Raw genomic sequence first — 27014 nt, 5'->3', positions numbered from 1 at the left:
ATTTTTCTGTTGTCTATTTTCATAGTTGTAGCTAATAGCGTTGAAGCAAATAATTCCAGCTACCTTATTTTCACATAAAATGAAAAAAATGAAAAAATATCATCACTGAAGTTACTTAAAAAAAAACAAGTTCAACATAACAACATATTTTTGGATATTGGAGAAAATTCTGATGGAAGTTAGGAATAAAACAAAACAAATAAAAATAAAATGTTTATTAAATTTTTAGTATATACACAAATGCACTAAACTGCACTTAACAACAATAAATATGAGTTTAACATTAATTGTCTTCAAAAATATACATATTAATTTGTAAATCCTGATTTTAAATGAATTTGAATTTTATTCTGGATAGGGATAAATGGAAATAAGAGCAACAACATAATTTTTAAAATTGTGCTTTTCAACAAATATACATTGTGACATTCTGGTCAAAGAAAAGTGGACCAATACACAACATTTAGAATTAAAAATGAAAATGGGAAGAAGAAGCGTGAAAATTGATCTATACACAAAGCTATACTTTTTCCATCACAAAAAGTATCATATTGAGGTTGACTTACTGAGTTGTATCGCGGTCTTTCCATTCCCTGAAAATATGTGAATAATTGTTAAGAAGATTTTTTCATCTCCAACATTGGATTATGATGAAAATTATTAGTTTACGCTATACTTCATCGATAAAATTTTTTAAGCTTTTATTGAGTTATAGTACTATTAGTCCATTGAAATGTTACGATGGACCTTGCGTTTTTCTGAGGACGCAATTTCATTTTCTCGATGTGTGGGGGGAGTCAAGGAAAGCTTAACCCCAAGTTTGTGAGGTCCCCTGGCCGCTATCTTAAATAAAGGAGTGAAAAGCTATTTTTGACTATATCTCGCGGACTATTGTCCCTCCAAAAAATTTGTCAAGACATAAATTGTTGCAAATTACTTTGCCTACAATTTTGTTAAAGACACTTTTTGCCATTTGCCCATGGAGTTAAGCTTTCCTTGACTCAGAAAAACGCAAGATAAGGGTACTAAAAATGTAACATTTCAATGGACTATATAGTTTGTTGTTAGAATTAACTTTTCCAAACATGCGGACTTCATTTTTTTTCATAAAATATATTATTTACTCTATGTTTTTTGAAATATGAGCTTAGAAATCTTATATAAAGCTCTAGACCTGCATGTTTAAAAATCTGACTTTTATATAAGGTTCTTGTAAAATTGATAAACTTTGGTATAGTTTTATTTTTTGCGAGCTACTTATTTTCATCATAAACTAATACATTCTATTCTCATTTTGTGGCGAAACTCCTTAACTATGAGCGAGAGAAAAGTTTTTGATATTTTAATCACTATTCATGATATAATCTAATAGGTAGTGTAAGAAAGAAACTTTAGAATCTACGAAATCACTTTCTTGAATCTGTTGGCAGAATATAATAATTGATCTAAATAGGTCTGGACATTCAAAAACTACTTTATCTAATAAATCATTTGTTATTTTTGTTGGCTGATTTCGTATTATTTTTATGAGTACATTTCATTGATTACTAAATATCATAATAAACAGTATGAAATATTTCGTTTCCCTTTAAATGAATGAAGACACAATGTGTTAATGGATATTTACAAATATGTGGTAATTATTTTTGAAGGGTAAGTTTTTTATATAGCAAAAGTATTACCTCAATTTTAGTAATACTTTTTTAAAATATATTCTAGCCAATCTGCATTATTAATTATTTATGTCAATATATTCGATATTCAATCGGAATATTGACATTAAATCATTTTTTCTCTTGTAGTGATGCATCAACTAAATCTCAGTATTTTCAATTTCATCAAGATTCAAGGTTGATGTTGTAAGTTTATTTGTTTGGTAACATGCAACTATGCTAGAGGTCTGTGCATAAAAATTTTTTAACACTAATAAGAGTTGAAATTGCATTTTGAAAACGACTAATGATTCCATTGATATTAGATGAGGTCAAAATATTAGAATCATTGTACCATACTTTGACTCGTACCTTATATTCATTGATTTCCGAATTAACATCCTCATCTGAATATCCTTTCATCGCTTTTGTAGCTACTGGACCCATGTAATTATTCACAACTGCAAATTCCATGAGAGACATAAATACGAAAACGGAACAGCTGGACATCCAGACATCAATTGCTTTAACATATGATACTGGTGGCAGAGATTGTTGAGATTGGGTATTTTGAGTAGCTAAAATAAAGATAAATTTGGTTTACTTCCTAGAGGTCAAAATAAACTACATTTCTTAAGTAGAAATGTTTAGAAATACCTCCACTAATCTAGGGCTTCACCATCTACAAGGTACGCAATATTGTCTATGAGTAGCTAACGCGAGATCTGTTTAAGGTACTAAAGATTCAAAAGTGGGTAGAGTGTTCAAATTTGGACAAAAAAATACAGTAGCCCTGTCATACTTTTAGATTTGGTGGGAATTTTGATAAAAAATCCAAAACAACAATCTTGAAGGATTTGGTACGATATTGTGACACCAAGCGATTGGGCAATGTTTTTAGTTTTTCACCTTTTCAGATGTGATTGTGAAAGGGATGAATTTTTAAGCCAGATACGAGAGTTGCTGTTTGAGTTTTGAGATAAACGGATAAAAGCAAATATATACAATTGGATATGGCTTTATTGTATTTCAAAATATTCTTTTTAAGATCATTACACGTTTGCATGCGTTTGAACCAATTAGCGAAACATTTTCTACATTCCGATTGAGGTACCTCTAAAACATCTGATTTGAACGCAACAACCGCTTCTTCAGGTATATTTTTGATCTGTGAGAACTAGAAGAAATAAATGTGTTCAAAACAAGGACTGTACGGCAGATGACCTATCAATTCTTTGTTTTAACTGTTCAAAAACGTTTTTGTTTGAACTGGTATGTGAGACCTCGCATTGTCGTGGTGGAGATTGATTCGTCTTCTTCGATTGGTTTCCCTGGTTTTTTCGAACACTTCTGGCAAATAAATTCTGGTGTACCAATCAGAATTGATCGTTCTACGTTGCTCTAAAAAACAGGCGACCATTTGCTTGGTGCGCGAACAACTTTTGTAGGATATGGTTTGTCTTGACAAATCCATACGATTTTTGTTTAATTTAGAGTTCATATTCTTAAATCCAAGATTCGTCGCTTGTCTTTTGAAGCACCACAATTGATTTTGTTCATTATTTTTTTACATTTAGCTTTTTTTGATCTATTGTCAAATTATGCGTTATCCAACGAGAACCAATCTTTTTGATAGCCAAATGTTCATACAATATTGAATGTATGCGAGTGTAACTAATGCTCAAGTATGACTCAATCTGTCGATCTTGTAATATCAGTTTACGTACAGCATCGACGCTCTTTGGCACAACGGTCAGAAAACTAGCGAAACACGTTCGCTCGATATAGTGCTTCATCACCAAAATTCGAGGCGAGTTGATCGACACTGCTGCTGGCTTGATCCACGACGAAAGTCATAGAAAATCATCGCGCGAATATGCGATTTGATTGCATTTTTTTACCAAGATAAATGTTTCAAGTATTGTATAAACAACTCAAATAATACTGGGATGACTACACGTTTATCATTAAAAATGTCAAACTCCATGATAACAATGACAGATTTGACATATTCACATCATTGTTGCCATATCTCAAAACTTAAGTAGCAACCCTTGTAATGACAAGAGATGGAAAATGAGTTATCTACTTTACATCAGAATAAAAACAACAGTCTACGGTATGACGATTTGACATTGCCCAGGTAAGTCAAGTTCAAACAATTATAGTTTGCCCGATAAATCATGAGTACCTCGTTTTGGGACAGGAAGGGGGTATTACTGATGAGTTTTTGCTTCATTTTAGTGAAACTTCACGTGCCATTGAAACAATAGGCGTGGCATGCTGAGTAGACGCAATATTTTCCGAGAGGATAATTCCTGTCCACGGATTAGGAGCATTTTGTTGGAAAAAACTTGATCATCTTGCCTATAGGTCCGATAAAGGGTCCAGCCATATATTAACGACGACGATATCTGAATGGCAAAATCCTTGAAGACGAAACTCGAAGTTAATTGGATAATATGCCTTAATATTAGCGGAAATTATGTTGAAAAGTAGATTCACGAATATTTTGGTCTACCACCCAACTAATTTCATACGTTGAATATCTTTTCATTTAGTAGAAAATGATTAATATACATAAATTAGTATTTCGTTATATTCAACTCTCGCATATCAATTTCATCAGCTATTCGAGCGTAAACCAAGAAAGTTATTGATATAAGTGATTGTAATAATAGCCATATTTTTATGAAAATTAGCATCGGTTTGAAAAAATTAATATGTGTAAGGAGTATTACAAAATCATAGCTCGTGATCTACTTGTAATTGGTATGGCAACATATTATTAGATGAAACATTCACAACACATATTTACAATAAAGTTAATCAAAATGGTGTAATTCATCAATTTAATTTTCCAATGTTCCTTTAATGAATTGAATTTTTCTTTCTACATACGATAAGTTAATTGTCTAACCAACTATCAATTCCAAGAAAATCTTTCTGTTGTTTCAAAGAATTATTTAAGTACATCTCATAATTCAATATTTCTAGATATGTACTTGTTATGAAAATAAAACAACGATATTAAATGTAAAAAAGGATTAAGGATTCCCAAACTATGGAAATAGGAGCTGGCGCTAGAGTACGCCGAGCACGATACGCTCAAGTTGTTATAAATGTATTCAGGTCCTAGTTAATTGATTCCAAGTCAAGAGAAAATTTATGAAGAACAATGAGTTTTTTTGAATTTCAGCTCCTGGTCATTCGGGAACAAAAAGAAACAAGAGGTCCTATATTCTTACCAGGAAAGGAACGCGAAAGACTTCAACTGACCTGGAACATGGTATGAAAAATATGCTTAGAACACATTATTTCAGGAGAAGAGAGAATATGAACGAGCTGTAGATAGCAACATAGTACAAAAAATAGTGAAATTCAATTACTTTTGAGTAACAAAATCCACTGAAAGAGATAACATATAAGATATTAGGACATCAGAGAAGAGCTAGGAATTCAGGATACTGTGAAATGTGTTAGAAAACGTAAACCAGGCAGAAGAGATCACGTCGAATGAATGCCAAGATATAGATGGACAAAATAAACAAACAAACAACCATAAACCAAACACACGGAGACCACTAGATAGACTACCTAACAGATGGTATGAAAGCTGGACGCAATTGTCTCAAGAAGAGCTCAGGAGGAGGTTAGATATCCGGAATTGAACAGCACAGAGCCGAATAAAAAGAAAAATAGTAAGAATTGGGAATGAATTTTATAATACTTTTCTGATAAAACTTCCTTAATTTTTCATTAGAATTTCACCAAAAGATATGAGTTAGAATTGAGAATAATTAATGTAGATCGGGCCTCAAAGAATTCAATAGCTTTCTTAATACCAACGCCCATTTAGTAATTGTCATTAGTTAATGCTAAAAATAATTATGTATACACAAAAAATGTTCCGTTTCGTTGCTTTGTAGTTGTAGTAGGCTTGTGACATAATATATTGATATTAAATATAAAGATAAGTGTAATATTTGACATAGTTTTTCTGGTAACGTTACGGTATTTAAAATATAATTTTACATCGGTAAAGTTTTTTTGATTATTTGCTAAGTTGTGTAACGTTCTCAGAATAATATAACTGGTTATTTTTTCCCATCCAAATACTACCAAGTATTTTAGATTTCACTATTTTGAATATAATCATTGTCCTTTCTATACGACCAATAATTATGATAGGTATATGTAGATGTTCAGATATTTCCAATGTTTTTCACGGTACTTTTTCTTCTTTTTATATGAATACTGAAATTTTTCTTTGTTTTATTACCTCAAATTTCCATTGAAAGTATAGCTAACACTATCTACAAACACTTCGATAAATAAATCAAATAGATTTATTGTGTCATTACTTTCCTTCTAAAAGAGAAATGAAAAGTAGTTTTATCACGATTTTCAACAATCAAGATGCAAGTAATCTTACATTTAATCAGAAATATAACTGAAATGAATAATATAAATAATCAACCAACATTCACAATGCAAAATTAGTCTTCATTGTGTCATTAAAATACATTGTTTATCACAATGCTGCAAGATATAGATCGCCATAAATATACAATTTGAACTTTTTATATATTTTGAGGTTTTTTCAACTTCAACAACAAGCATCAATCGATTCCTAGCAACTGGTTCAACTAAATAGTAAATACACGCTTGATTCCACAATGAAACGCCGTTTTGTTCTATGATAACAGATTTTATCACTTACGTTTCCCAAAATCAACAGTTTCGTTAGCCAAGTTAGTTAATTTCTCATTTCTGGTTGGAAAATTGAATGAAAATTGCTTAAATGTAATATTAGATAATATACATAACAATATACCGACAAACTACGGTTCTAACGTTACCGGCGGTCTGGGGGTAGTTTAAACTTTAGTTCAATATGAAACGGAGAATTCGAACCCAACTTTTTCAAATTGTTTACATTTGTACAATATTATAAAGGATTTTGGTTAAATTATTGTATAGTTTCACTTTATTGATGAACTCGATGATCATGAAGAAATTATCAACATTGTCGATGCGCTGAGAAAACAAAAACTTATTAAATTATAATAATCTTTAAATTGTCCCACGTATTTCTTAAATTTGATTTGCTTCCATCGAAAACATTTCTTTGTATTTCCTTACAAGGTTAACTAAAAGTACTACTTCATTGTTAGAGAAATTGCTATTGCACATTGTTCTTGGTTCAATTTAGTTTATTCAACTTTCTTAATCAAATCAACTTCATCAAATAAATATCGGAAAATTTTAGTTACATTTCCGAGCTATTGACAACTGGCAGAAAAATGTCTTCTTAACTGTCACCTGTAAAATGGAGCAAACTTGTTTATTATTGGTTTAAACCGTAGCTTAAACTTCTGTTTAATCACCAGTTTTACCATAGGCTGTAAAATTGGTACTTAGATGCAATTCTACAACTTGGGGTGAAACTGGAGATTGAACTAAGGTTTAAACTATAGATAAAACTTTAATTTAAGCCAAGAATAAACAAAGCTGCTCTATTTCGCAGGTAAGAGTTGAAACTACATTTTGTTCGTCAGTTATCACCCTCGCGGAAATATAACCTAAACTCTATTTACCTGCTAATACTACATTGGTATTAAGTATACATAAGACAATGTTGATAATTTTTTCATCATCATTGTCGAGTTTATTAATGTTAATTATTTATTAATATTAATATTATGATGTGCAAACTTTTAGTTATTTAAACAAAACTAAAATGTTTCACTCAAGGTAATATCGAAAAAACGATAAAAATTTGGAAAAGCTATGTTAGAATTCTCAGTTTCATATAAGACTAAAGTTTGAACTACCCCCAGACCGCTGGTGACGTTTAAACCGAAGACGATAAGCGCTATCTATAAAAGTGTGGTTTAAACTGACGTTTGAAATTTAAACTTCACTTAATTGCCCCTTACTAGATCAATTTAAGAATTTCACTAATAACAAAACTGTATTAGGAATGGGAAATAGTTCCATATCTGCATTAGTTCACATATGCTGAGTATTTTTGCCATATTTAAATTTGAATGGAAACAAAACAGTATTGTTTTTCGTGTGTTATTTAAATGCGATGAACGGAAAAAGATAATATTTTTGTATCAAAATTAGAAAAGGAACCCTTCAGTTAGCAAGTTGATAAACTTCCCATAAATATTGAACTTTCTCTGAAACAATACTTTTGTACTTGTTCTACTTATCTATGCAGATTCATGTCTACAGATAAGGTAATAATTAGTATACAAACGTGAAAAAAATAATTTTACCATAATACTGACACACTATTCAACTTCTTAATGGAAAACTGATCCATTGTCAGTGAATTTAGAATATTTTTCACTGCTAATCGTGCTTGTCAAATTTATAATATTCTTGTTGATTTATTAATTTTTTTCTCAAATTCCCGCAATAAATAATGTGAAGCTTAGAGCTTCTGGGACCTCTTAATGTTTCCGATTTGAGATCTCGATGTGATTTGTAAAGTACATTCCTAAACTGAAATATTATTAGTAATGGTGAGTAGATGGCGATGAAACCATTCTGGGGTTAACCTCAAAATTCCACAGTTTTTCATCTGTCAATTAATTTACAAAATATTATTTAAAATACCGAGTATAATTTCATTCTAAAATTTTTTCACTGTTGTCAAGAAAAAGTCAAATAACCAAAGACTCGACAAAAAGTCAACAAGGGACTATGGATAAAATTCTCATTTAGCCAACAAGAGGATATATTATTAGTGTTTACTTTCTCTGAAAGAAACTGTTGAGGAAGCTCGGAGGAGGATTTCTGAAGAGTCTAAGGTTTCTTAAATGGACACTAAAATGAGAAAGGGCTCCATCAGGCGTAAACCAATATTCCAATTTCAATCTAAAAAACTAATGGAAAATCGTCAAATAAATCGGGGAGAGTATTTTGGAAAAACTATTTCAGTTTCAATTAGCCAGTAAAATAGATGGTCGAATCAAATAATTATCTATAAGAACGAACAAACATTAATCTCAAACTTACGTTGAAAATATCGAAAACTTATTACACGAAGGAGAAAAATTTTTTAAAGTAAACTAAATGAACCAACTCTCAAGGTAACAACTCTTGCACTTCTTGGGCATGATATAGATGGAGTGAATTACGTTCAGTATACAGATGATCTTGAAATGTCACTTTGTCTAGATATTGTCAATACTGATATGTCGTTGATCGTCAATGGTATCCAAAATAAGTTCTTCATCTCGCACACTAATTTAAACAGAACATTCGCAAATAACACTATAAAACTTTCCTTTTTCTCTAGTTCGTCCTTCAATATTGAAGAGTGTTTTTCTGCGAGGTACCACGTGAGAAGGTAACCTACTTCGATATTTTCCCATCCTCCGAAAAAACCCAATACCAATAACATATCCACTTCGCTCAATGAAAATTTTCATACATTTGAAACAAATTATAACAATTTAATTAATTACAAGGAGAGCAGAAATACCAGTTGTCAAATTAATATACAACTTTTATCTTAAAAAATTACAAGAGTGAAAACATTTTAGTCTTAAATGATTTTGGATATGGAGATTTTTTAAACCAACTGACAGATGACAAACTGTTGGGCCTTTCTTGAGGCCTTGTAATTCCTCGGAGATTCTGCACTGTGTCGATTTTTATACGGGATACCCTGTATAATACAGCGAGATGTATTCAAAAACTACCAGTGCAATACGTTAAGAATAACAATATCCTTGTAATTATATTACCTAACGTTAGCAAGGATGTGACACCAAGAGTAACTCGTGCTGGTATAGCCTCGGGCTTTATCCAAAACGATATCCATGACATCACAACTATCAAAGCAGACGGAATGTAGGTGTGAAATAAATGATAGCCAAGTCTTCTTCTCAGATTAAAGACTACTGCCAAGCAAGTAAAGTTTCCTGTAATCAGTTTTATTCCGTTAGTAAAAATTAGATGTATTTTTTTATTGCACAAAATATTAACAATTGTTCTTTGTTGTTTAATAATAACTAGAGATTGTTGGCTCGTATCAAGGGATAATAGTAGATTATGAGAAGCAGTTGAATCAAATCGTTATCTAGAAAATAGAAAAGAAAACAATAGCGGGAATGTATTTCCCAAATGTTACATAAAACTGAGAAGGATGATAATTTTTATTGCAAAGCGGATGATGAAATTGATAATTATCATTTGTTTTTGAATATTATTCCTGAAACTAAAGAAATATAAATGTCACAATATTTATAAAATAATACACATAGATTCAAAAGCTCAACACCACCTTGTTTTGAATTTAACCCTTAACCGGCGTGGTCCGAAATTTTAACACTGAATGCGTTGCGGAGTCCAGGGGACTCCAAAATATAAATAGTGTATTTCCTATTGCATACTGAAATAGTGTTTTTTCATGTTATATACATAATCAAAGACGTATAAAAAAACAAACATTGTTTATTTTCAACCAACTTAGTAACAAACCAGAGCAAAAAATCTAAAACTAAAGATATTAATATTTTAACAAAAATAAACATAGTATTCCTTGTATATTTATTTTGAAAGAAAAAACTGAAAAATAAAAACTTTTTGTATTGAAAATATATTTAGGAAGGTCTAAAATAAAAAAGAAACAAAAAAATATTGACTTTTACAGTAAGCTGTAAAATATTGACAATGATCCAAACAAGTATATAAAAAAATATAATATTTGGGAATCCTCCCGATTTTCAATGCATTGAACACACAATTTTCTCGAACATTGCAAGCAAATTGGTTTTCTGCATTCAACACATAGAAAGCCAGTTTTTCTTTTTAATTTTGCGTCACATATAAAACAATACTTCCTCTGATTTCTAGGTAAAACATCTTTATCATCAGCTGGGGTTTCAAGTGCCATCTTCAAAATTCTTGCAATACCTACTATTAGGTCTCTTGATAAATGTGCATTTTGCACTCTTTCATGAAGAAGTGGTTCGTATAGTTGTTTGGCCAGTAATTTCAAAAAATCTAGTCTCTCCATCTGATCTGCGTTGGACCAAGATTGATGAATGATATAAGCATTTAATGAAGACATATCCACAATTCTATAAAACAGAGCCATTGGCCCGCGTTGCGTCCTTTACTACAGGAATATTTAGTGGTTTTCTCGTCTACAGCATCCACTCCAGATTTTGTGTTATTATAATATGCATTAATTTCAGACAAATCGCCATCATCCTATTAGCAGTGATGCATCGAAGAAATAAGGATAACAGCTTTATTTTTCTTTGGTACTCTTGAAATTAACGTTTTATTACTTGTAAAGCCATATAATGTAGATCCCATCTGTCTTAATTTGGAGAGTAGAAATTCTTTAGGTATTTCTCGTTTGTTTTTCTTTATAGTTCCAACGTAAGTAACCTTATTCTGCAAAAGATAATGAGCTGTATTGAAGAGTACCAGTTATCGCCCGTAATATTTCGATTGCTTCTAAATAGTGGATTGGAGAGGCGAACTACAGCTTGCGTTGGAATAGCAAAGCATTTTTCTTCATCTGTAATATCTTTTAGGAAGTCAGTACCCTTGCCACAATAAATATATGTATTATATATATAGTAGGTCCGGGTATCAACAAGGCATTGGACTTTCAGGCCATATTTTACAGGTTTGCTAGGTAAATACATTTTAAATTTGCACCTACCTCTAAAGCCAACCAGCATTTCATCGACAGTTGATTGGCTCCTAAAGCGTAACTTGATTGAGAGTTTTGGTTAAATTTTTCCAATATATGTAATATCGCTGCAGTTTTTACTCTTAGGATTCTTTCTTCATGAGTGTCGAACGTTAGGCAAGCTAATAAAACAGCAAATCTTTTTGCTGACATTACCAGTCGAAAAATTTCACACCAGTCCCGTCTGATGAAAAGATTGATTCAATGGCCTCATTATTAGACTTAAAGGCAGCGGTTAATACCAGAAGTCCAAGAAAACTATTTATTTCAATGGAATTTGTTTCTCGATACTCGCGATTCTGATTGCCTGGTTTATTACGAAATCCCTGAATTTTTTAATTACTGTATTGCACAACAATATCTAGGATATCTTGCGAGAATATTTGCCTCCATGCTTCCAGCGGTGCAATTTCTGGTACAACATTTTTATTCTCTGGCAATTTTAATATGTTTGCGCTGCTGTTCTCACGTTTCGGGTTGGTTCAGTGGCCGCTCATTTGTATCTGTTTTTTCAGTAAAAATATTTTTTCTTGAAATACTTGTGTCACTGTCGTTTTCACTTTCGGTAACCTGTATTCCATCTTCATCGTCAGAATCACCACTCTCTGTTTCGTGATCACTTGTAATAGCATTTTCGATAGTAGCGTTTATTTCGGGATCGCAATCTTGGTCTGAACCTTCTGTATCACATTCCTCAAACCATCTTAGCACGCATTGCTCAAAGTTAGAGTCTGTAGGTTTAACTGTTTTTGGATTCTCAGACATAGCCACTAAATTGAAAATATTACACTAATTGCGCCACGGAGTCCCTCGGACTCTAAGATCTTCATTACACGTACTTGCTTTGATAATAGACTGAAGTCGACTGAGCACGGGATAGGTCTCCCCACCATAGGAAGGTATTAAGCAGCACCTACCGCCTCATCAACAAATACGAAAGTTATCACAGTATCATACTTTCTTAGAGTCCCAGGGACTCCGCAACGCCTGTTAAGGGTTAAATAATATTTCTTTACAACCAATTTAATGCTGCTAATACATGAAACAAGCTGTGAGATTTCCAAAATGTATTGCAACTATACGAAGATGAATACTTGAGACAAACATGAGATGGCGATGACCAATAAGAGCTTCTCGTTTCCAATGCGAGTACCAAATTTGTCAAGTGAGTGATAATCGTCGAATATGAGTATGGAGGATGTCTGATGTCTACTAGTACTGCACACTTTGCTTATCAACGCTTCGGGCAACTACCCAAACGAAGACATTAACCCAGAAGTGCTCAAGTGCTTGTTCATACTGCACAAAAAGAAGGGAGTAATGTTCCTTGAAAACTAATCATTAATTTGGTGAAAATAAGCGCAGGCGTCATTAGAGGCATAGATGCCTTCTTCTTATATTGAAGTAAAGAAAACTAATCCTGTTTTGCCATTGAAATTAATACAAACTAACGAAACTCATTTCCAAGAATTGAAGATTTGAAGTGATGCAAAATTTTCGAACGCATGTCTTTTACCAGAATTATTTACATATGTTTTTGAATTTGCGAATATTTACATAAACTATACATACATAAAACAGTAGAAAATAGTGGGAGCATGTCATTGTAAACCATTTGATAGGTTAATCTGGCCTAATAATAATGTGAATAAAATCAAGAAAGTATCAAAATTCATGAAATATTTCGTATACTACCTGTTGAGTACTCTATAGTACAATCTGTTGTATAGTTGTTTGAAATATCGAGTTGTGGAAGCTCAATATCTGGATTCACAACTAGAGGATCTGTCATATTCCATATAAACACCAGATCATGATCTGTATGAGATACTGAAAAAACAAAACAAAATTAACAATACCACAAAACAAATTACAGATACTGTGCAGCACTTTATTGGCTGTTTGACTTACTATAATAATACTAAACTATATTTTATAATTATGGTTATGCTGAAGAGAAGAAAAAAGGATCTTGAATTTTTCAACTTGCTCCGAGATCTTCATTCATGGAGCTCATCGAGAACGCACGCGCAACCTCAATGTCAAGAAAAACGGATAGAAATAGCCTCCCGCCTATTAGTGGAATGATAAACTAGCAAACCTGAGAAAAGAGTGCCAACGCTTACAAAAGATAACGCAGAGAGAAAGGAATAGAAATACCTGGACTGAAGTAGATAGACACAAACATGAAGAGCAAGTAGCGAGGAGGCATATCAGTCTAGCCATCAAAAAGAGTAAAACATTGCACTGCGGTTGATAACGATCCTTGCAGACAATGAAGGCAATATCTGTAGCACTTTTTCTTATACCCAAGGAGAGCGAAGCAAATACGTATCCTTGTTGCGGAAAAAAGATTCTTAAACTGTTGAAAGAAATAGCTCCCTCATTACTACTGGAATTTATAGCCAAAACAAAATGGGACCCAATCAGTGCATCGAGAAATCGGCTTCTATGTATGCTAGAAGCAAGGCTCTAGAAAAGCTCATAAGATCAATGCCTTAACAGTAGTAGTAGCTAGTTGTGACTTATCTCATCAGCACTCGAAGGAGATTATTCTATTCGCAATCATCGACGTTAGGAATGCTTTCAATTAAGATGCTCCCCCTCACTTATTTCGCATGGAAGAGAGCAACAAACAGCTCCTCTTTGGAATAGGGTGTGAAATGAGAACCCGAAACGTCATTTCTGGCAGGAACAAAGAAGAGATCCAATATAAGCTAGCCAGCACCATGCGGATGTTGAGAAGATGGCTTGAAGACCATGGACTATCGCTAGCGGTGGTAACGACCGATTTGATCTTCTTGACCAAGAAGGAAAAAACAAAATTTGACAATAATCAGGCAATGAAAATCGAAAGAATCCATTAAATATTTAAGATTCACCCTAGACTAGAAAATAAGTTTTGAACAACACATAAGAAAAGGAGCAGATAAAGCATCAACAGTCACAACAGTTGCTCACTCGATTAATGAGAAATATCGAGGGTCCGACTACTACTAAGAGAAGACTTCTGATGTCAGTCACAATACTTCTGTATGTAGAAAAGTTACGCAAAAGGAGATTCATCGCAAAAAATAGCTAGGCTGCAACACAGAGCAGCTTTTAAAGTACGCAGTGCTTATCGCTCTGTATCAGAACCAGCAGTATTACACAGTGGGAAACCAAACCAGTGTTATACTATCCTGGCACTCGAAGGCAGGAGAATATACAAGAGACTACATAACGAGAAAAAGCCGATGTAATCATCGACAAAGTCAGAATCGCTAAGGTAGAATGTATATATGATTTGAGATATCGTATACACTGCAACCCATGGGATCTATTGTGTCCCCCTCTTCTGCTGCGATACTGGAGCTGATCCGTCAGCCCCATTCCTTTTAAACTGAGGACAATTGCATAAATTTGTGCTTGAAAAATGCTTGTTTCGCTGCCTAGTCTTTCAGAGTCTATGGTTCTGGGTCCGCACTCCTGTACCATCCATATACCATTTAATGGCATTTCTGTTCATTTCTTGTATGTTGTTTTGACTTGCTTTCACAGTTTACTATTGAGATGAAGTATTTCTCAAAGTTGAACTTTTTCGATGCAACGTCCGGAAGCATGTCCCAGGGTTGGTCATTATTTAGGAACGAGCTTTCTTTCATGATTTCGTCTCCAACATTCCAAGTGTTGTTCTCTCTGCCACGCTTTCTAGTACTATGTGGAGCAGTGGGAGATTTAGAATCACTTCTAGTGCATCTGTGGGGCATGATTTCATGGCCCCAGCTGTACATAAGCAAGCCAGTCTTTGTACCTTTGAGGGATTATTCCTCGTGGTATTCAGACTTGTTCTAGTACCCCAAACCACTGCCCCATATGTTATGATTGGTCTTACAATTGCCATGTACATCCACCATAGGATCTTTTAGTTACAGCCCCAATTCCTCTCTGAACAGTTTCTGCACACCATCAGAGCTTTTTTGGCTTTAGTGGGGTAAGGTAGAAATTATCGTGTCCACAGCAGCAGAAGTATGATACAGATCAACGAGGTGAGTAGATTGCGCACCTTTTATCACATGTCAAGATCTTGATAAAGAGAAGTCAGGGGGAGGTTAACTATTACTTGATCAGCTACTGCCTGGACACTAGTACTTTTGATCCTACCTGTTTAAACGATGAAAATGAAAAGAAGAGAGCCTCACTTGTCTCGCTTGCTGACAACACAGAGTACATGTTCAATAAACATCTCGAAGATGTTTATTATGAAGAGGGTTTCAGTAGGTATAGCCCCACAAACCGTTCATCTTCGTGGGGCCACTGATATTACGGATGCGCATTTACCTTTTTTTCGGATTAAAAAAACTTGACAAAAAAAGGATAAACAATGTAGTTCGAAGAATAATTCACGAAGGTTGGAGATGAAACGGAAATAAATGGCAGCAGTAAGATTTAAATTACTTATATGTATGTAATACTTACGACTTTCTATCATCATTGAACAAATTTGTGTATCATGCGGATAAGTTTCAAATTTCATCGCACAAGACAATACTAATGTTAGTCTGAAACCAAATAGTTGCTTAACAATCTTATTAAATAATGAAATGTCGTGGAAGCAATACTTTGTTATTGGAATTATTCAATTTCACACAGTATAAGAAAAATTATGAATTATGAAATTAAAGAAAATGAACAATGTTGAATATTGATTGTGAAATACTGAGCACATTCTTTGTTTTAAAACGTGAATGTTTAATCGTGAAATTTGGTTAAACGTCATTGCTGATTAGTTCTTATTTTGACAAGCGGTGGGAAGAGACAGTATTATACCCGAAATACATATATTAATATCTTACATAATTGAAAATAATGTACAAAATTAAGTACCGTTTATATAAGCATGAGATATCTAGCTTCGTAATCATTGTAGTGACGTGGTTCACGAATAATATTTATGTCTTATATTATCAAGATGTAGTAGATCTCAACACTTCATTAAAAAGATATTTTGAAGTATTACGACATAGATAATATCTTTATATTTAATAATAATCATACGTGAGGTTATTCTAGTTGAAAATAATAATATGGGTACTTGCTTTTATTCCTTAACTCTGTCAAAAATACAAATAAAAAAATACTGCTTACGAAAGTGAAATGAAATCATCATGTTTTGTAAATAATCCACACATTTTCACTTCTATAAATGAGACAACATTTCTCTATTGTTTGGTACCTCTATTTTTTCTAATCTGGAATATATACTTCGCCATAAGAGTATCACATCATTCATAAAAATGGCAACGTTGTTACAAAATCGGCGTTAGTAGAATTTTATTATTGTTAAACTACCAGAACTAAGCTGGAATTTCTAAAGCCGTTGGTTATAGTCATACTGAACACACTGTTTACACCACTACAAGACCCACACTCACAGACTCACAGTAACACTGTCTGATGCGCGCTTCGATAACCAAGTTATTGTCTTCAGAGACTGAATGGTAAACTATCTCTGAAGACGAATTCAATCGTGGGAGCACTTCGTAACAGGAGGAATTTTGTGAAGCTGTGCCAGAAAACATCGATGGTGTGCGATCGAATTATGGATCTATGCATATTAACCCGAAACTAAACAAAAATTGACTGCATGCCAAAACCAATCGCGCATGAAGCACTTCGAAGCAAATGGTAGCCTGTTTTATCGGAATAACTAGACATGTAGCCACCATTGCATTGGAGCAATGTAAAAAGATCAATTCTGAATGATACACCAGCATCCGTTTGCTAGAAGTTTTCGAACAAATCAGGAAAACCAATCGCAGAATACGAATTAATCTCCACCCCGACAATGCGAGCTCTCACACATCAATTCAAACAAAATCGTTTTTGAACAGTTAAAACAAAGAATTGATAGGTCATCTGCCGTACAGTCCTTGTTTGGAACCCAATTATGTCTTCTTATTCCCGCAGATCAAAAATAAATTTCAACGTCGACGTTTTTCTACACCTGAAGAAGCATTTGATGCGTTCAAATCAAATGTTTTGAAGGTACCTCAAACGAAATGGAAAAAATGCTACGATAATTGGTTCAAACGCATGCAAAAATGTATTGATCTTAATGGAGAATATTTTGAAAAACAATAAAGCCATATCCAATTATAAATATTTGTTTTTATTTTTCTATTTCAGAACAGTAACAACTCTCGTACTACAGATCGGAGAATACTTGTTTATAGAAGAGATGGTGAGAGGTATATTACATAATTAGACCCCCAACAAATTTTGGAGAAAGATCTAACTAGTTGTGGATTGGAATATTTTTAAGAGCTCATACATAATTGGCACTGTTAGATCATTAACTGGTCTTAGGTACATTACAGAGATTTTAGAGCTACATATTGTTCCTTATGATCCTTTCATAGGCAATGACTTTGAGTTAATGGATGATAACGCACGTCCCCATGTCCCCAGTACCTTTAAGAGGTGAATATTGTTGTTTTAGACAGGCGTGCACGTAGCCCGGACGTACACTATTGAGCATGTGTTGGACAATATTTACAGAACGGTAAGATCCATAAATTTAGTACCAGCTAACTTCCAGCAATTGCAAGAGATATTAATGACTGAGTGGGATAAGTTGGACCAAAATTACTTAAAGGGTCTGAACAGAAGTATGCCATTACTTTATTGTGATGTGATTCGAGCTCAAGGAGGCAACACACTTACTAAATTTCTTTTATTTAGTTCTAAAAGATTTATTTTGTGCTGATTTGTCGATTTCTGACTTTAAGTATACTTTTTTAATCTCTGTTATTAATTTAAATACAGAAAACAGTTGATATACATATACATAATAATAGAAATAATTGCGATGTGATAATTTTTGGCAGAGTGAATTTGATTATATCGGTCTGTCTCTCTTATTTTTAAAAAAACATTATTTGTTATTGAATGCAAATATGGAATAAAAAATATGTAAAATTATTTAAAAAATCTCCATATTCTATATAAATTATTAATTAACAACATTCCATAATTTTTTTTTAATTTTTGAATTGTGTATACAAAATTTTATTACAGATTCTACAATTCAACTCCTATTCTCTATCAATTAATTCCTGAAGTTGAATATATTAATATTTAAAGCTCGGAATATATACTTACAACAGTATACACTGGTATTTTATTGCCAAAATATTTTTTAATAAATACCAATCAACAATAATCAATAAATTTAACATAAAAAAAATAAGTATTATGTCGTCTCTACTATTTGTCATAGCATTAGTATAGTTCATAAATCAATGCTTAATTTGATTTATCTCAATTCTACCAATGTTATTGGTTTTTCCTTCACAAACGGCCACACAAACGTGTCCAATAGTATCAAATCCGGAAAATATTATAGCCATAAGATAATTGCACCACAACCAATCCATATATTAGATTGATCACTCAAATGTAGTGTGCCATCCTATTACCAGATCATTTACTCAACAGAAAACATTTGCTTCATAAGCTGAGCTACCTCCGGCAGAATATTTTTACCTAGCCTAACCGGATTTTTCAATTTGGATGACATTTTTAGGCTTCAGCCACGAAGTTTTTTTTGGAATACTCCTGCTATGGAAGGCCATACACATTTAAGAATTGGATGAATCATAGTCTTCCACCTCCTTTGTCATGTGATCTGCTTGTTTTTCAGTATTCTTTGAATCCTTAACAACTTATATCAGATTCAAGTAATGCTTTCTTTTACCTCTTTTACGGATTTTGTGTGAAGCTTTGCATTAATCAAATATCATAACGATTATTGGTTCTATTTTGAGATAAAGGATCTGAATACATGTATGTATGTATCTATTGGGGTATCATATACACTGCAACCCAAAGGATCTATTGTGTCCCTCCTTCTTGCTACAATATTTGAGAACCCAGTATTTACAGCTGATCCGTTAATCCCACTCATAGAAAATCTAGAATGTGGGATGTAGTGCTCTGGAGTTGCGAAGTGTTTCACACTGTTTGCAAAAAAATCTTCACACTTTATTATCTGCTAAGTCTAGTGTCTTTAGGTGTCTACTGATGCGACAGTGCCTCGATAGGACTCCTTTTAGTCGAAACCCCTGTAGGTTGTCCCAAAAATTGGTTTTGCTGCTATCCACTTTCTTTTCCAATGTTTCTCCTATTGTTTTGTAGCAGATACCACAGAAGGGCTCAGCTCCCATGAAGGGCTTGTCTGTCCCAGCTGTATCGAGCTTATCAGCTATTTTATTTCCCTTCACTCCGGTGTGTCCCGAAATCCATTGTAGGGCAACTTTATTATTCTTGCCCAGCTGAATGCAACGTCATATAGGTATTATCTTCATGTAGCTTCCATGTTTTCATTATTTTTCACATAAGGTTAAATGTTTTGAAAATGTTTTTCCTTTTATTTTATGCATGGGTCATAAATAATAATATTAAACATCACAGGTGTAAAATATATTTTCTAATGCAGTTTTTTATATCAGTTAGGTGTATCTAATTTGAAACTAAGTATAGTTTTCAAATTAAAAAATGAAATTACATTTGATATATGGTCCAATCCATGGATATTTCATTTTCTGAAATAATTTAAAAAAGACTTAGTTGATTCCTTACAACTTTTGTATTTATATTCTGTTAGTTACATAATTTACGATGACGGGGGATCAACTTTTATTGAAAAGTTTGGTACCTATGTATTAGAAGATTCTGGTACCTGAAATGAAATTTTTACATCTTCAGAGAAAGAAGGTAAACAATTTACCTTCGATGTTTGACAGTGTAATAAAATTAGTGTAGTGGCGGTATTTATATGATATATTGAAGAATTATTTAAAAAACATATTGGACATAATATATATCCTCTCCAATACTTCAAGAAATACTACATTCATTATTAATTTTTTGAAAAAAGTATTTCAACTCACTTAGACATGTATAAGAGAGTTTTATCATGATACAACCATAAATAATGATTAGGAATGGTCATTTCATGAAAAGTAACACTTTTAGCGTTCTTAAAAAAGCAATCAGGTCTCCAAATATTATGTAACCATTCTACATCTAAAATTCTGTATTCTTCACTCATATTTTCTGGAAGCCGCAATCTAGGATCTCTCCAGCTTTGAGCTAAAAATATGTCGGTGACATAAGTCTGAAATAAATAATACAATTTAACATAAACAATGAAGGATTATGTTAAGGATAATTGAATATACAAATCAATTATTAATTAATAAATCCATAAAATAGGAAGGAAATGATGTGATTCTTGTAAAGTTGATAAAAGGTAATCTATGATTCTATTGTCAAACTCCAATTTTTAGAATCGAAAAGGTATTGTTATATATTATTATATTGTTATAAATTCGTTAGAAATTTCACTGAATATCTATTTTGAAAATCATGTACTTACCATAGATTCTTCATTGATTGAATCTAGCGATAAAACCGTAACATGAAAGTATACGATTGTTGGTTGGCCTTGCAGCTTCGGCGCTCTATTTTTGTCATAATTTTTAGGTTTTAACGGTAAAATGTCTCTAAGAGATAAACTAGTTTCTTTTATCTCATCATGTATTCTGTGTCTAGTATGATTTGCGCCACTATAAAAAACAAATATTCCGTTCAATATTTATCTAATTAAAATTAATTTCTCTCGACAAAGTAACTGAATAATGATCTTTTAAGGCAGTGGATAGAAAGAAAAACTGTAAATAACTAAAATTCAACTAAACAACTTTACTTAGTACAACTCCTTAGTATTATATGATACAAGTTACTCATACATTTTACATCAATTCTGATTTCTTAAGCCCATATCTTCTGCCTCATTGACTCAGATCTTGCTTATAAAATAGTTGATTCTCAAAAACCTATTTCAGCTCCTAGAGAAAATATAAAAATATGCAAAGCAATGCTTATTTTTGAGGTGGACAGTTTTGTAGTAGCTCACGAAAAATTTGGCCAAAATATAAACAAGTATCAACTTTTAAAAACTCCGTGCAATATTTTCCAATGAATTGAAATCAAATTAGATAACAGCTTTTTGTAGTATTTTTACTTCTACAACTCAAAAAACATTCAGATAAAAGCTATTAGAAAGAATTCAATTTATTACAGGTCCCGACATATTGCTTATAATGGGTATTTTCTGTTTTCTTTCAGACACAATTTTTGTTGCCAAAATTCCTTCATTGTAAACTAAGTTTGACAAACTGAATGTTGTGCGTTTATAATTTTTTTAACTTCAACGAAAAGTTGAAATTTGTGTATATTCATAAGTAGAAGAAGTAGAAGATGTCAACAATGTTTATGGGAAAATATTTGAATAGTATTTTGATTCATAAGTAGATTCTGGACTCAAATCATTCAATGTTTTTGAGTTTTTGGATGTTCTTTAATCAATACGATATCTAAAATAATTTTAATTTCCGGCATATAAAAACTCCATAATTTCGATAAAAACATTCATTGATAAGGACGGTTAACATACAGTATCAAAAAACTTGGCTCTGTTGGAAACCCGGATGCGTTAGAAATATTTATATATATATATATATATATATATATATATATATATATATATATATATATATATATATATATAGATATAAATAACAAAAAATCTACATATCTCCGAATTTATAGGCTTTGAATTTATAGGAATATATATTAAGGTTCGAAATATCAAGTAGAATGAAACATAATCCACACTGCTAGAATTAAATCCCCAGTATTGATTAAAAGATGTTAATCAATATTCTTAAGGATACAGTTTGGCTAATTTCAATGAGTACCTTCGACCTATTTACAAATTTAACGGTCGGGATTGATTTTAGAAACCTAGTTTTAATAATGAATGTCGGATAATTATTTTAAGGTAAATTTCAATTTGAACAAGCAGTAGTTTTATGATAAACTAAACGATTTTACTCTGCATTTTGGAAATGATTACTAAATTTTCCTGCTGTTAGAGTTATTCAACTTCACCAATACTATTGTAGATGAAACCTTGGATAAAAGGATCAGATATCATAGAACAAAGTAGAAATTAGCCAATATCATTATTTATGCTACATAATTCTAGTTTCATAGTAACACGAAATTAACTTTCAACTCTTAACATTTAAAATTGACGGAATGATTGATTTATTTTCTGGTTTTAAATATCAAAAATAATAATTCACTGAATGTGTTGTTTAATTTATTTCCATGAAAAGTGGAATAATTTAACCGATTTATATAATATTGAGAACAATTTATTCAAAGATATATTTAATAAACTAAGAGAAGCAGAGCGCAGAATGTTTTCTATAATAAATATATTTTAATATGTGTATTTGTCTATTTTTTCCTATTATATTACTGACATCTGAAGCAGATTGGGGATGAAATCATGTACACGTATACACGTTTATTTAGAGAATTCGAAATTACCTTTGAACTTTTTTGTCTGGCTATAAGGACATAACAAATCCCTAATATCTTGTACAAAAAACTTGTATTGGCATTTAGAATATTAATTAAAACAAATTTGGATACGTATTAATTATTCCTATAAAGGGTAGCACTCTAAACGTGCTAAAATTATTTTAATACAGATTTTTTCTACATTCGACCGACAACGCTCTACCACAGAGAGATATCAAAAAAATGATTCACTTTGATATGTGGATACAAACCCTTACGGGACCTAGTTGCTGAGGTATAGTATATATAATTATATATATATATATATATATATATATATATATATATATATATATATATATATATATATATATATATATAATTTTAAATTAAAAACAAAAATTTGCCATATATCAAGAGTGCGTTTAAATTTTTTTTTTTCGAATTTGATGACCAATATGCTCCATAATAAAGTAATATTTTGACATAACAAACTTTGGAAAAATTTAACCAGTGGCGTGATGTCAGGGTTAGTTGTCACTATTATCCCCCTATTGTTACGCCACTACAAAATTATTTTTCCAATTTTGTTTCAATTAGCCTGATTTTTTAGTTGAAAAACTAATAATATCTAGATAAAATGAACGGTGTTGTAATATTTTAGAAATTTGCCTCTAAACAAAAGTCTGCAAGCACGTAAGTAATTTACAAATTAATTGGTTATTTATTTAATTTCGAATAATGATTAAGCGTAAGTAGTTCAAAACAAATAAAAACTATTCATAATCTCAATTTTAAACAATAATAACAAAATTGACAATGAAAATAAAAATAATAATAGCACAAATTAAATTTAAACAACACTGTATTACAACAATAACAAAATTGACAAAATTACAGTAGTTGTTAAAACTGTTGGCTGCTCACTTCAATACACTTATTACACCGTTTTGTCATTGAAAAACGTGTCTTTAAGAATAAATCTTGATGGGATTGAATGCTTTCTGCCGCATCTTGAATTCTAGCTATTAGATCTGGTTCAGATTCAATGATTGTTTCGTACCCTAACGACTTCATATAGCCCCATGTAAAAAATCGATAAGATTAAGTCAAGTGATCTTGGAGGCCAACAATTGGGTCCACCCCAACCAATCCATTTTTCTCTAAAACGTCTGTTTAAGTAATTTCTTGCCGCTGCAGCAACATGAACATATCGAGTTGAAACCACATGTGTTGTCTAATATTTAACGGTACATTCTCTAACAACATCTAAAATTTCTTCCAGAAAGCGCGTATAAATTGCTCCATTTAATTTATTTGGTAAAATGTAAGGCCCGATTAAGCAGTCTACAACCATACCCACCCACACATTAACCGAATATTTATCTACCCTCGTCGAAATACAACACATATTTTGGAAAATTACGATCTTCTCGACACTTTTGTGAGTACCAGTTTGAAAATTCCATACGCACACTCTAGGTTTTAATACTTGAACGCTGGCCAATTTGTATGGATGTTATACTTCTTTTAAAACTTTCCATACAGAAGAATTGTCTATTCATAAAGCGCGACCTATAGTTCGAGTACTTTCAAAAATATTATCTAATATTTCCTCTTCCAAATGCAGAGTCCTTGTTGTACGTTGCTTTCCAGCATTATTTCTTTCAATTAACAAGTTTCCGTTTTCTTATTCCCTTTATATTCCTGACATCCTTGGTTTAGATGCCATAGTAACATTTGGAAACCTTCATGAAAAAACTAAACCATGAAAAATAACATTGAACGATACCAAATCAGTGCACATAGACTTTACAAACTAGAAACATATGCGACCGAGTGACACGACATAAATCTCAGGTACCATATGCCAACCTAGGATGTCAATGGAATTGAGTCCATAGACAATATAAGAAACGCATCCCATACATAGGGGAGCTTAGACGTAATTGTAGTTCCACTCAGGTCCGCTATTGGGTATTTCCGTCGAAACATCAGCTGTTGTTACCTCCGTTCATTGAAGAAACGTCACATGTTTCATATACAATCAAAAGTGACATGAGAGTAGTTGTGTTACTTATTTGTAATTTATGAGAAAAACTTCGATTGACTTCCACTTGATTTAAGCAGCGCGTTTTTTTAAATTTATGATGTCAATAAAATAACTTTTCATTCAGAAAAGTTTATGAAACCAACGAAAAAAATTAACATTTCAAGAGGAACAATGACATATTTGCAATTAGGGATTGGAATCACGCTAATTATATCCCAATAATTGGAAAATGAAAGTCGGGTACAATTCTTTGAATAGACCAATACTTTCTGTCACTTACACCTTATATATTAAACGTTTTATACAACTGCAAATTTTCTTGTAAAATTTAAGTTTTTGCATTTGAGTTCTTCCATAATAGCGATATCGAGAAAAGGAGAGCTACGATTCAAATCTACAAAATGTATTGAATATTGGAGATAAATCCCACTTTACAGGTAATAAAGTGTTATTGTATAAGCAAATTTTGAAACCATTGTGAGCATACAACTCAAGGAATTTTTAAATGAACGTAGTATGTAAGTAAGTCATAACAAAGTACTAAGAAACATAATAAATGCCTCCTTGGTAGACTAGAAATATTAACCTCAATTGGAAGTTGAAAATTGTCTGTGTTAAGCAGACGATAGCCAAGTTTGCCAAAAATCAGTATAAAGCAGAGTATAGTGCGTAGTTTACATCAGTCTTAGTGTTAATTATCTTAGAGTCTAAGAAACCACTACGGAGTAGTTTTAGGTTTTAAGAGTGAAATTAGAGAATTAATTAAAAAGAAATTGGATTGATCTTAGACTGATTAGACTATAATGTCAAGAAAAGTCTATCAAGGTTTAATAATAAAAAACAATGAAACAAGAAAAATCTTTTATATCAATTTTATGAAGAAAAATAATAAGGTAATTTCTTTTGAATATATTTTAATATCGTATAGATGAATATCATGTTGACCTATCTATACTACTATAGATAAATAAGCTTTATCGTATTGGGAATGTGGCAAAATTGAACACCAAAGTGTACTCACTTTGATATATTACGAGTTGTCGTATACTTATGTATTCATCATCTGGGAAATAATTGGTAAAGTTTTGTTGGTTTCATATTGTGTAGTTTCTCGTAAAACTATAGATCAAAAATCAAGTGACCAAGACGGCCATTCTACTGTTACACTTCGACCTATCTACCGATTTGAAAAAACGTTGTTCAGTGATTGCGCACCAACACAGCATGGTGTGGAAACGTACCATATTATTGCAGCCATAATTTTTTTTTTGGAACAAACCGCTTCAATTCGGGGATCAAGAAGTTTTGAAGAACTTCTAAATATCGTATATATAAGTATGGTCATATTCATCGTGGCAGAACCAATGAGTTTGACCAAAATACACAACAAAATATCATTGAACTCAAAGAAAAGATTCGTTTTGACGTTGCATGAATATCTGCGGAAGTTATAAAGAAGGTTCGAGAAAAGTTCAGGGTACGTCTTTCTTATTGAATTGCAGCTGAAGCTTTTGTTGTATTTAATAGATAATACAATTTATTCTAATAATGAAAGTTTCTTAATTTTTTATATAAACTTTATGTGAATTTGTTGATATTTTTTCTGAATTGAACTACAACTAACATATTCTAAAATGAGGATAATTAGATTGAGAGTAATAACATGTTATTAATATCAAAAACCAATCTACGGAATACTTACAATGTATGTGTACTTAAAACAGTGAAAATGTTATCACTCAAAATAAACATGATCAAAATGTTAACTACACATTTCATTTTGTATAAAGTAATATAGCTGCTTGGATGTGACTAACCATCATACTCGTGTCCATTAATCAAATTATAGTATTATAGCATTATCGACTGCAATGACACAATTGGTCGGCTTTATATTGCATTATAATTTCACACTCTGAAAATTCCAGACATGTGTTTTTAAGCTTAAAATCGACTTTTGTTCTAATTTATATTATTGACGAGGTTTTTTTATTAAACCAAACAAATCCCAACAAACAAAAAATATATTGCTACCCATAACTAATTTTTCTCTGGTTCTCATGTATCGCGAGTCAGTGCTGACGGGACAGTTCCCACATTATTTGCGTTCAGGTGTTTGAGAACATTTTTTTCTATTATCACCATATTATCTTATGTT

The 27014-nt window shown here is 32.0% G+C and overlaps 1 protein-coding gene across 1 annotated transcript; it reads right to left on the bottom strand.

The window, feature by feature from the left end:
- Window positions 1-200: 200 nt before the first annotated feature.
- Window positions 201-26683, bottom strand: LOC130450744 (glycine receptor subunit alpha-2). The gene is made up of 8 exons (XM_056789349.1): window positions 26559-26683; window positions 20807-20996; window positions 20319-20545; window positions 15844-15926; window positions 13081-13215; window positions 9422-9598; window positions 2025-2230; window positions 201-593 (listed from the first exon to the last, which is right to left on the bottom strand). Exons 1-8 carry the CDS (start codon window positions 26633-26635, stop codon window positions 435-437), a joined length of 1254 nt encoding a protein of 417 aa, XP_056645327.1. The 5' UTR covers window positions 26636-26683; the 3' UTR covers window positions 201-434.
- Between the last annotated feature and the right edge of the window lie 331 nt (window positions 26684-27014).

The sequence above is a fragment of the Diorhabda sublineata genome, chromosome X (assembly GCF_026230105.1).
Source record: "Diorhabda sublineata isolate icDioSubl1.1 chromosome X, icDioSubl1.1, whole genome shotgun sequence".
Lineage (NCBI taxonomy): Eukaryota > Metazoa > Arthropoda > Insecta > Coleoptera > Chrysomelidae > Diorhabda > Diorhabda sublineata.
This window is presented reverse-complemented; position numbering and strand designations above follow the sequence as displayed.

What these genes read in the sequence shown, in the direction of transcription:
- LOC130450744 (XM_056789349.1), bottom strand. Translation starts at nt 26,635, where the DNA reads ATGAAATGTGTAGTTAACATTTTGATCATGTTTATTTTGAGTGATAAC. An exon ending in TACTATAGAGTACTCAACAG is followed by an intron (nt 9,599 to 13,080) that starts GTAGTATACGAA and finishes AACTGATTACAG; the next exon opens with GAAACTTTACTTGCTTGGCA. An exon ending in CGGAAATCAATGAATATAAG is followed by an intron (nt 594 to 2,024) that starts GTACGAGTCAAA and finishes ACATATTTTCAG; the next exon opens with GGAATGGAAAGACCGCGATA.